At 44.9% G+C, this 11,659-nt stretch overlaps 1 protein-coding gene and 1 non-coding gene across 2 annotated transcripts in view; both read right to left on the reverse strand.

The window, feature by feature from the left end:
- The window catches only part of AS3MT (arsenite methyltransferase), a 28,890-nt gene extending 20,481 nt beyond the window's left edge, over window positions 1–8,409 (reverse strand). Inside the window, exons 1-7 of the mRNA XM_021942972.2 lie at window positions 8,376–8,409; window positions 7,985–8,244; window positions 7,616–7,743; window positions 5,194–5,344; window positions 4,558–4,694; window positions 2,993–3,062; window positions 667–748 (exon numbers count right to left, since the gene is read on the reverse strand). Coding sequence (XP_021798664.2) covers window positions 667–748; window positions 2,993–3,062; window positions 4,558–4,694; window positions 5,194–5,344; window positions 7,616–7,743; window positions 7,985–8,244; window positions 8,376–8,409 — 862 coding nt within the window. The remainder of the gene's footprint in view (window positions 1–666; window positions 749–2,992; window positions 3,063–4,557; window positions 4,695–5,193; window positions 5,345–7,615; window positions 7,744–7,984; window positions 8,245–8,375) is intronic.
- Window positions 8,410–9,253: 844 nt separating this feature from the next.
- On the reverse strand, window positions 9,254–9,358 carry LOC116269658. The gene has a single exon (XR_004177265.1). It is a non-coding gene; the product is annotated as a U6 spliceosomal RNA (small nuclear RNA).
- Window positions 9,359–11,659: the final 2,301 nt, after the last annotated feature.

Below are 11,659 nucleotides of genomic sequence, written 5' to 3' on the forward strand. Positions count from 1 at the left end.
CCAGGCTGTACCTGAACTCCTAGGCTCAAGCAGTCCTCCTGACTCAGCCTCCCAAATATCTGGGGTTACAGGTGTGTGTCACTGTGTCCAGCTTAGTAATTTTTTCTTTTTTTCTTTTTTTTGCATTTTCCAACTTATTAACAGTACCTATTTATTATTACATAGTAAGAATAAAGTTAATATTATTTTAAGAATAAGAACTTTTAATTTCATAGTCAGACTGATGAAAAGCATGCATTTATCTCAACTTCCAGAGACTATTAAAATGATAATAAAGGAATAAAGAACACAATAATGATGAGAACATAAGGGGACTAAGAGGGCACTAGCTCGGGAACAATTGTCTTCATTTCCAAACTAGAGTTTTCAAAGTATTTTTCCCATTCTTTATCCCATTTAATCTTCATAACAGCCCTATAAGGCAGATTGTATTATTATTTACATTTTACAATTTGGAAAATGATAACTCAAAGAGATGAATTAAACTATCCAAAGCCCTATCATTTTTGAATGGCAGGGGAAGAATGGAACCTTGGCCTCATAGCCTAACCCCATGTCATAAAGCCTGATCTCATGTCATAAAGCCTCATCCTGGCTATTAGCAGAAAGGAGTTCTGCACATGAACAACCATCTGCCTTAATACCAAACTAAACAAAATCACCTACCCCATAAAACTTTGTGTGTCCTGATTTCTTCTGGCAGTTCAAGGCTCGTATAGACGTCACTGAAATATAACTCCCCACCATGCTGAAACAGAGCCATATTAGTCCAAACAAGATTAATGATTACATTGATCCTAGATAACAAAGGAAGGAATAGGGGAACAAAATCAAATTTAAAAACCAACAGCAATGTTTAAGCTGACGCTTTGTGAACAAATAACAGCTGCCTCTTTAGTTATAATCAATAGTCAAGTGCCAAGGTTTTTTCCTCCCAGTGGCTCATCCAACAGGTAATAAAATCACATTCTAAGACTGTCTCCTAAAAAAAGATTTTCAGATTACTTAAATTTAAATTTTTAGCCAATCTGAACCAAAAGCAGCCCCAGGTCATTGTAGAACTAACAGAGGGTATAATCAGTATTCATAATCTTTTATCTCTTAAGAATAGTATAACTTTGCCAGGTATGATGGCTCAGGCCTCTAATCCCAGTGACTCAGGAGGCTGAAGTGGGAGGATTGCTGGAGGACAGCAGTTTGAGACTAGCCTTGGCAACACTGGCAACACGGCAAGACCATCTCTCCAATATAGAAATTTGAAAATTAGCCGGGCATGGGGGCATGTGCCTGGAGTCCCAGCTACTCAAGAGGATTGTTTGAGCCCAGGAGTAAGAGGGTACAGTGAGCTATGATAGTGATACTGCACTCCAGCCTGGGTGACAGCAAGACCCCATTTCTATTAAAAAATATAACTTTTTGTAATGTTGTTATTTACTTTTATAACAACACATTATATCTTTAAAATATTATCCTTAAAATGTAAGGCAAATGAGTGATCAGGAACTTAACATTTTATTTAGCTAATTTCAAAAACCTGGAAACCTGGAGATCTATATTCTACAATAGTGTTTCTACCTTTTATAAGTACATTTTTGGTGGAGATAAGTGAACTGGCATGTAAAATGACATACTAACAAAGACATCACTAAATCATTAAATCATTTCTATACAGATATTTGTATTTGAGTTCTATGACAGCTTTGTAAACCAAAAATCTCAAAACCATGTTGTTAATTTAAAAAAATTCTCTGGCTGGGTGCAGCAGCTCATGCCTATAATCCCAGCACTCATGACCAAGGTGGATCATGAGGTCAGGAGTTCGAGACCAGCCTGGCCAATATGGTGAAACCTTGTCTCTACTAAAAGTACAAAAATTAGCTGGGCATGGTGGCACATGCCTGTAGTCTGAGCTACTAGGGAGGCTGAGGCAGAAGAATTGTTTGAACCCAGGAGGCGGAGGTTGCAGAGAGCTGAAATCCTGCCACTGCACTCCAGCCTGGGCAACAGAGTGAGACTCTGTCTCAAAAAAAAAAAAATTTTTTTTAGAGGCAGGGGTCTCGCTATATTGCCCAAGCTGGACACAAACTCCAGAGCTCAAGCAATCCTCTTGCCTCAGCATCCAAGTAGCTGGGAGTACAGGCATGTACCACCCACCCGGCTAAAATCTTTTTTTTTTTTTGAGATGGAGTCTCGCTCTGTCTCCCAGGCTGGAGCGCAGTGGTGAGATCCCGGCTCATTGCAACCTCTGCCTCATGGGTTCAAGTGATTCTCCTACCTCAGCCTCTCAAGGAGCTGGGATTACAGGCACGCGCCACCACACCCAGCTAATTTTTGCATTTTTAGTAGAGACAGGGTTTCTCCATGTTGGCCAGGCTGGTCTCAAACTCCTGACCTCAGGTGATCTGCCCGCCTCAGCCTCCCACAGAGCTGGGATTATAAGTGTGAGCTACCACGCCTGGCTGAATCTTTCATCGTCTATCATGAAGATACACATCTCATGATACAATGAAGGCTGTGGAGCTCCTGCAAGCTTTCCTTTTAGAAAGTAGTTAATGTAAAATTCATCTTATGTAACTTCCCAAAGATCTGAAATCATGACAGATAAGAAATCAGAAACCCTGAGAAACACTGTACGTGCTAGAAGAGAGTGTATTCAAAGCAATCATTAGCAGTCAGTGCAAAGGTTCCTATAGCTCCACAGATGCTCTTCTACGATCATGTACAGCAGCAACTAGGAGAGACAGTCAAGAAAGCAAATACCTTAACACATTCAGTGACAACTGTCACCTCGGATTTACTACCTTTTGCAAGCTGAGAGGGAAAGTAATCCATATCCGGGGTATTCCTGCCCCTTCCCCCTTTTGCCACCCCTTTTTCATTTAATGGATAAATTAAGAGAGTTGGAGCTCTTAGTTCAAGGGGGAACAAACAAGACTGAACCCATCAGCTCTCACTGATGTTCAAAGATAATTTATCTCACTCTCCTCCTCACCTTCAGCACCCGATATGCCTCCTGAAGCACTTGTTGTTTATCAGGCACAAGGTTAATAACACAGTTTGATCTAAAAGAGAACAGATGAAGTGTCGAGAAAATCTTCACAATACTCAGAGATCTGCAGACCCTAAAGGTGGCTCCCACCTCTCTGTCAAAGCTACCCCATTCTTACTGCCTCCCTCTTCTCTTTCTAATGCCTTCAACTAAGCTTTTCCCCAAGATCAGAGACAGAGTGTTTAAAATCTCAATAAATTGTTAGCAAGTTTGAATGTGCAGAAAAAAAATATCAGGCATGATTCTTACTTGTTTCTGTCCTGATGTTCATCAGGCAACAAGATGACCCCTCGGACCAGATGCCTACCACACAAGGCATTTCTTTTCTTTCTTTCTCTCTTTCTTTCTCTCGTTCTTTCTTTTCTTTCTTCCTTCCTTCCTTCCTTCCTTCCTTCCTTCCTTCCTTTTTTTTTTTTTTTCCTGAGATGACGTTTCATTCCTGTTGCCCAGGCTGGAGTGCAATGACGCAATCTTGGCTCATTGCAACGTCTGCCTCCTGGGTTCAAGTGATTCTCCTGCCTCAGCCTCCCAAATAGCTGGGATTACAGGCATGTGCCACCACCCCCAGCTAATTTTTGTATTTTCAGTAGAGACGGGGTTTCGCCATGTTGGCCAAGCTGGTCTTGAATTCCTGACATCGTGATCCACCTGCCTCAGCCTCCCAAAGTGCTGGGATTACAGGCATGAGCCACCACGCCCGGCCGGCACGAGGCATTTCTTACGCCCCGTGTAAACAGGCTACGTTCCTCAAAGGCAGCTGTCACTTGGGCATGATTTGGCAATAACAACTTGAGGGAAAAAAGGAAATGATTCTATTTATTCTATAAATAAAAAGGAAATAAAAAAAAGGAAATGATTCTATTATAGGATTCTCTATAATTTACCATGGAAATATAATGAAAGATGCAGGTCAGCATGTATTGTAGGAGCCAACTTAGTGGTCCTGCTGGTCTTTTGGGTTCATTGGTTTTTGGTTAAGTTTCAAGTAAGTTCTCTCCTGGTCTAGTGTGTTCTGCTGCTGGTGAGCTCCAGCAGCTCACACCAGCTCTCTCCCATTAGGAAGCCATGCTAAGTTTAGTCTAACGCCCTAAATGAGAGTCAATTCAGCAAACAGTAATAGTGACATCTGTGTGTTCAAAAGGAAATGAGTGCTGGCACAGTGGCTCACACCTGTAATCCCAGCACTTTGGGAGGCTGAAGCAGGTGGATCACCTGAGGTCAGGAGTTTGAGACCAGCCTGGCCAACATGGTGAAACCCTGTCTATACTAAAAGAAGATTTAAAAAATTAGCTGGGTGTGGTAGCGTGTGCCTGTAATCCCAGCTACTTGGGAGGCTGAGGCACGAGAATCAGTTGAACCCGGGAGGCAGGGGTTACAGTGAGCTGAGATTGGGCCACTGCACTCCAGCCTGGGTGACAGAGCTAGAGTCCATCTCAAAAAATAATTAATAATAATAATAATAATAAAGAAAATGGGCTATAGTCATAATAGTAAGAATATAGACCTACACAACAATATCATAGCTCTCATTCTTGATTCCAGCCTCTCCCAATTTCTCAATGTAGCCATGAATAAAAGTCACATTAGATGCCTGGAAGCCATATTTTTCCATGTGATAGTCAAGATACTTTTCAGCCACTTCCACCTAAAGTAAGAAAAATATAGTTTTGATAACATTTTGAAAAAAATACACGACTTTTTCCTAAAAATTTCCTGTCACTAACACAATGCACTTCCCCTAGATTATTTTGGATAAATATACAAGATTCCTGTGGACACGTAGGATGTACTACAACCTGGGACATAAACTCCCTGCTGCCTGTGCAGTTTGGCTTGAATAAATGCCTCATTCAATAACAAAATCTTTCAGGATAGATGACAGCAAGAAGGGAAAGATCAAAGTCCGCTCTGTCATCACAATATTCATATCAGAACAAACCACCGACTCTTATGTTTGCCCAGAAGAGCCCCTAATTCTTTAAGTTATCAGTTTCCAAGACAGGAAGCACTAGTGGCACAAATGAGCATTGCTAACTAGAGGCTTTCTTAAATTATCCTTGAAGAGCCACGAAGAAAAAAACTTTATTTCTCAAAGAATGCTTTTGAGAATCTTTTCCTCTTTGTCTTCCAAATCATTGCCTCACCTGGCCTTTGGTCATGTCTATTCCAGTCACATGTCCCTTTTCACCAACCAGCTGGCTAAGTACGTAGCAATCTCTGCCACCTCCACTACCCAGATCCAAAATCCAGCAGTTTTCTAGATGCTCGGGGATCACCAGACCACAGCCATAATACCTGGGAAATGGAAAACACATATTTTTTCCCTGGAGACTGGAAGACATGAAACCACTAAACGTATACACACTTCCCTCCCTCCCTCCCTTCTTTCTTGCATCATTCACTCATACTTCTGATGTTTAGTCTCCACTGAACTGGACACCCATGAAGGCTGGGACTGTATTTGCTTTACCAAGCCATCTAAAATAATGTGTTCAGGCCGGGCGCAGTGGCTCACGCCTGTAATCCCAGCACTTTGGGAGGTCAAGGTGGGCGGATCGCTTGACGCAAGGAGTTGGAGACCAGCCTGGCCAACATAGTGAAGCCCTGTCTCTACTAAAAATACAAAAACATCAGCTGGGCATGATAGCAGGTACCCGTAATCCCAGCTCCTCGGGAGGCTGAGGCAGGAGAATGGCTTGAATCCAGGAGGTGGAGGTTGCAGTGAGCCGAGATTGTGCCACCGCACTCCAGCTTAAGAGAAAGTGAGACTCCGTCTCAAAAAATAAGTAAGTAAAATAAAATAATGTGTTGCATAAATACATTTAGTCATTAGCCGAGCTTCTAATTCAGGCCCAGGACTGCTAGTTATTGAGGAAAAAAATGTAAGGTTTCTGTGCCATAGGTTTGTTTTTTGGTTTTTGGGGTTTTTTTTACTTTTTACTTTTTCTTTTCTTTTTTTTTGAGATGGAGTCTCGCCCTGCCGGCCAGGCTGGAGTGCAGTGGCGCAATCTCAGCTCACTGCAAGCTCCGCCTCCCGAGTAGCCGCCATGCCCGGCTAATTTTTTTTTTTTTTTTTTTTTGAGACGGAGTCTTGCTCTGTCACCCAGGCTGGAGTGCAGTGGTGCGATCTCAGCTCACTGCAAGCTCCGCCATTCTCCTGCCTCAGCCTCCCCAGCAGCTGGGACTACAGGAGCACGCTGCCACGCCCGGATAATTTTTTTGTATTTTTCGTAGAGACGGGGTTTCACTGTGTTAGCCAGGATGGTCTCAATCTCCTGACCTCGTGATCTGCCCGTCTCGGCCTCCCAAAGTGCTGGGATTACAGGCGGTTGCCACCGCGCCAAGCCAATTTTTTGTATTTTTAGTAGAGACGGAGTTTCGCCGTGTTAGCCAGGATGGCCTCGATCTCCTGACCCCGTGATCTGCCCGCCTTGGACTCCCAAAGTGCTGGGATTACAGACGTAAGACACCGCCTCCGCCCTCGATCTTTTTTTTTTTTTTTTTTTTTGGAGACTGAGTTTTGCTCTGCTGCCCAGGCTGGAGTGCACTGGCACAACCTCCACTCACTGAGACCTCCGCCTTCTGCGTTCAAGTGATTCTCCTCCCTCAGCCTCCCAAGTAGCTGGGACTACAAGCGTGCGCCACCACACCTAGCTAATTTTTGTATTTTTAGTAGAGACGGGGTTTCACTATGTTGGCTAGAACGGTCTTGACTTCTGATCTCAAGTGATCTACCTGCCTTGGCCTCCCAAAGTGCTGGGATGACAGACGTGAGCCACAGCCTCCCGCCCCGTAGGTGTATTTAAGAGGCGAGGTAAAACATTGTACACAGAAAACACTTCCCATGATTTACGGACAGACCGAGTGACAGAGTGCTGTGGCAGTTTGGGGAAGAGGCCGCTCAAAGATTAGAGAAGGCTCCATGCAGTAGGTGGGACAGCAGGGTGGTGCTGGATGGGCAGGGTTTGGAAGGAGAAAGAAGAGGGAAGGCTTTCCAAATTGGTGACTGCCCGCTGGACAGGAGTGCTGATGGAGTGAGGAAGGGAAGGTTCAGAAGGGCCAAGGTTGATTAGGGAGGGCCGAACTGCGCTTATCTTGAATGGCAGATCCAGTGAGTGTGACTATTCTCTGAGCTTGGGTAGGGACTATGGAGTGTTCACATTGGAGCTGCTGCTTCTTTTTTTTCTTTTTTCTTTTTTTCTTTTTTTGGCAATGTTTTAAAAGTATGCATTTATTTTAGAGATGTATCTGACTGTGTTGACCAGGCTGGAGTGCAGTGGCTATTCACATCCCGGATCACACACTGCAGCCTGTAACTTCTGGACTCACGCGATCCTCTGCCTCAGCCTCCCAAGCACTTGGGACTACAGGCTCACCGGCGCACCCAGATTCATCGGAGGTTCTTAGAGCAGTAAGATGATGGGTGCTGAGATTTAGGATTTTTACAATAGACAAAGCAAGCTGATGGGTTGGTGGCTACGGGTTAACTCCCTAGTGACCTGCATCATTATCTTTTGGGAAAACTGCAGTTTGGGGTCTTCCTGGGGACAGCACGGGACACTCTACCTTAGGGCTACTTCTTCATGTACATTTTGCAGGGCTTCCCGGATGTGCTTGGGGACCGGCCTGGCTGTGGTGACACAGGCGTTGGTCTGGAGGTCTGCCGATTTCTTCAGCACCTGCCCGTAGTAGGTCTGACCCAGCGTCCCACAGTGGAGTGAGGAATAGGGAAGAACAAAAAGAACTGTGACTGCAGCGCGAGGGCTCCATCATCACCTCCACCTCCACTTGGCGGACCTCAGTTCCCTGCAAAGGTCCAAGCCTAGACCCTGCCCTACCCCGACTCTAGGAGTCCGGGAGGACAGGGCGCGGGCCAGGCCAGACTTCCATTAGCCTAGGCTTCACTTGGGCCATTCCAGGCCCTACAGCTCTCACCTGCACGTCCTTCCGGATCTCAGCGTCGTGGGGGGCAGCCACTGTCGGGAGGGAGAAAGTTAGTTGAAAGGAAGAGGGTGCTGAGGGACGGGCAAGAGGGAGGGAGCCAGTAAAGGGCAGGCAGCGGGCCGAGGGGTGCGGGGAGGACCAAGGTCTCGAGACACAGCTCGGGGAAGGCGCTCGCGTTCCCGCCTTGCGGGGGCCCAGTGAAGGCGCTGGGGGCCTGCCTTGGGGCTGGGGCGGGGCGCCGAGGGCGCGCACTCACTGTCTCCTCGGCCTGCGACTCGATACAGCCGGCTCCCGCAGCCAGCTCCAGCGCCGAGGCCCCGCCCAGGCTGGCAGGCTTGCTCCGCCCGCCCACCCAGCTCCAGCCCCTCGCTCCGGCGCCCACCGCCTGACCCGCAGTCCCACAGTCCCACAGTCATCCGCGTTGCTCTACAGGCTTTCCAACCAGGAGGTCGGTATCAGCATCCTCCTTGTTCGCTCCACTGTGATTTTCACGGATAAATCTCTTACTCTGATTTAAATGAACACTCACCTATATAATGATCTTCCCCCCTTTTTTGGGAATGGAATCATCTTTTTTCGATCTGTTTTTTAAAGTCAGGTTTATTGAGATATAATTCACATTCCGAAAAATCCATCTTTCTTCAGTGTGCAGTTCTGTGAACTCTGACAAACGTATATACATCACCATAACGGAGACCCAAACAGCTTTGGCCCGCAAGTTTCTTCGTGCCTCTTTGAAGTAAATTCCCTCTTCCCACCCCCAGCTCCTGGGCAACCACAGATGTTTTCCCTCCCTATAGTTCTGCCTTTTCTAGAACGTCACATAGATGGAACCATTACAGTATGTAGCTGTTCCCAGTTTATTTTGGGTTGTATTTAGGAAAGCAGCTTTGCTAAATTTATTTTTACCTATAGTAATTTTTGGTCAATTCACATGTATTTTCTAGGTATTGTTTCTTCATCTTGCAGAATTTTTTTTTTTTTTTAATTTTTAAATTTTTTGAGACGGTCTGTCACCCAGGCTCAACCTCCCAGCTCAAGGGATCCTCCTGCCTCAGCCTCTCAAGTACCTTGGATTACAGGCGTGCACCACCACACCTGGTTAATTTTTGTATTTTTTTGTAGAGACGGGATTTCACCATGTTGTCCAGGCTGGTCTCTAACTCCTGGGTTCAAGCGATCCGCCTGCCTTGGCTTCCCAAAGTGTCTGAATTACAGACATGAGCCACAGTGCCAGGCCCGAAAGTATTTTTTGTTTTTTTCAATATGGAACGCTTCACGAATTTGCATGTCATCCTTGCGCAGGGGCCATGCAAATCTTCTCTATCATTCCAACTGTAATATATGTGCTGCCAAAGCGAGCACCCGAAAGTATTTTTAAATTATTTTTACTTCCACAATTATATGCGTATATCTTATATCCTTTTGTGGTTGTGACAAGCATTTCTCTTTTTATAAATTAAAAAAAATTTTTTGAGACAGGGTCTCACTCTGTGGCCCAGGCTTAGCATCACTGCACAATTACCTCTGGATCCTTCAACTCTAGCTTCAAACCATCCTCTCTCCTCAGCCTCCCCAGTAGCTGGGACTACAGGTGCAAGCCACCATGCCCAGCTTGTAACGATCATTTCTATTCATTAGGACAGTAAGGAAACAGGGAGATCCAAGTGAAAGGATATTTAAATGGAATAAGTGGACTCCTTTATTCACTTTTCAGTCTCAACTGCCAATAATACAAATATCTGGTTGATATCCAGCTAGTAAATTTTCATCTTCCCTGATGTCAATTAGCTGTTACAAATTAATAGAAAGGTAGTATCTTTTATATTTTTAACAAATTCACCCCACGGAAATAATCCTTGTTGGAATATTTCTACAGGTTGGAATATTTCCAACTAGTATGTGTATAAAACTTAGTGTTTTTATAAGTATCAGTTTTTGGGCAATCATAGAATGGTGAAAACGCTCCTAAATATTAGTTTGCAAAATATTCTCTTCATAAAATGAGTTTCTTTAGAAAAACAGTTACCTTCTCATAGTTAAAACGATATCTTTATCTTAAAACGGCAGATTAGTGAGAGGTCAAGGAAACGGCTCTATCATTTTTCTCTTGTGCTTGTTTTGTTATCTTTAATTTATGGATTACTTGCAAGAATCATTTGACAATCCCTTTTTTTTTTCTTTTTTTTGAGACGGAGTTTCACTCTTGTTGCCCAGGCTGCAGGGCAATGGCGCAATCTCGGCTCACTGCAACCTCTGCCTCCCCAGTTCAAGCGATTCTCCTGCCTCAGCCTCCCAAGTAGCTGGGATTACAGGCATGCACCACCATGCCTGGCTAATGTTTTGGTATTTTTAGTAAACACGGGGTTTCACCATGTTGGTCAGGCTGGTCTTGAACTCCTGACCTCAGGTGATCCGCCTGCTTCTGCCTCCTAAAGTGCTGGGATTACAGGCGTGAGCCACCACGCCTGGCCAACAATCCTTAAATCTACCTACTCACACACAGATAAACTGCAATGAAACAAACCACTGTCAAGTTAAATTGAGTTATTCTCACTTTTCCTTCATGGTGTCTGGTGTGGGGGCTAATCTTGGATCAGACTGTGACCATCAATCATTCTGATTGGTCAGTGCCTCACCACAGGTTTTGTGAGTTAGTTGTTTTACTATTACCCCTGCTAAATGACAGGAATGCTATATAACTGTATACTGGGTAGAACAAATTAGGACTCTCACATGAAGTCGTATTTTAAATATTGGCAAAAGCTTTTTCTTTTTTTTTTTTGAGACGGAGTCTCGCTCTGTCGCCCAGGCTGGAGTACAATGGCGTGATCTGGGCTCACTGTTCACTGCAAGCTCCGCCTCCCGGGTTCACGCCATTCTCCTGCTTCAGCCTCCCGAGTAGCTGGGACTGCAGGCACCCGCCACAACGCCCGCATAATTTTTTGCATTTTTAGTAGAGACGGGGTTTCACCGTGTTACCCAGGACGGTCTGGATCTCCAGACCTCGTGATCCGCCCGCCTTGGCCTCCCAAAGTGCTAGGATTACAGGCATGAGTCACTGCACCCAGCCTCACAAAAGCTGATTTTTTTAAGATAAAAAATTAACATACATAGAAATTTTCTTCCTTACCCTTCAATGGAGGCCTGTGCACACCGTCACACATTCTATCTTGGAAGCTACTGGCGTGACAATTCCAGGATGATCCAGAAAGGCAGATTTTTGTTAATTACAGAGAACTATCTTTCAAGAAGTGGAGATTTCCAAAAGGATCAGCACTCCTAAGTAAAGGATTCCCCAAATAATGTAAGCAGAAGCCAGATGAATGACTGGATGATGGCTCACCTGAGATGCAGAAGCAGGGGCAAATGGATTGGATTCAGCTACTTCCAAGATCCGTTCCTTTTTTATTATTACTATTTTTTTGAGATGGAGTCTCGCACTGTGACCCAAGCTGGAGTGCAGTGGCACGATCTCAGCTTACTACAAGTTCCACCTCCCAGGTTCACGCCATTCTCCTGCCTCAGCCTCCCGAGTAGCTAGGCCTACAGGTGCCCGCCACTATGCCCAGCTAATTTTTTTTTTTTTTTGTATTTTTAGTAGAGATGGGGCTTCACCGTGTTAGCCAGGATAGTCTTGATCTCCTGACCTCGTGATCTGCCCAC

The sequence above is a fragment of the Papio anubis genome, chromosome 11, assembly GCF_008728515.1.
Source record: "Papio anubis isolate 15944 chromosome 11, Panubis1.0, whole genome shotgun sequence".
In the NCBI taxonomy this organism is placed as follows: Eukaryota; Metazoa; Chordata; class Mammalia; order Primates; family Cercopithecidae; genus Papio; species Papio anubis.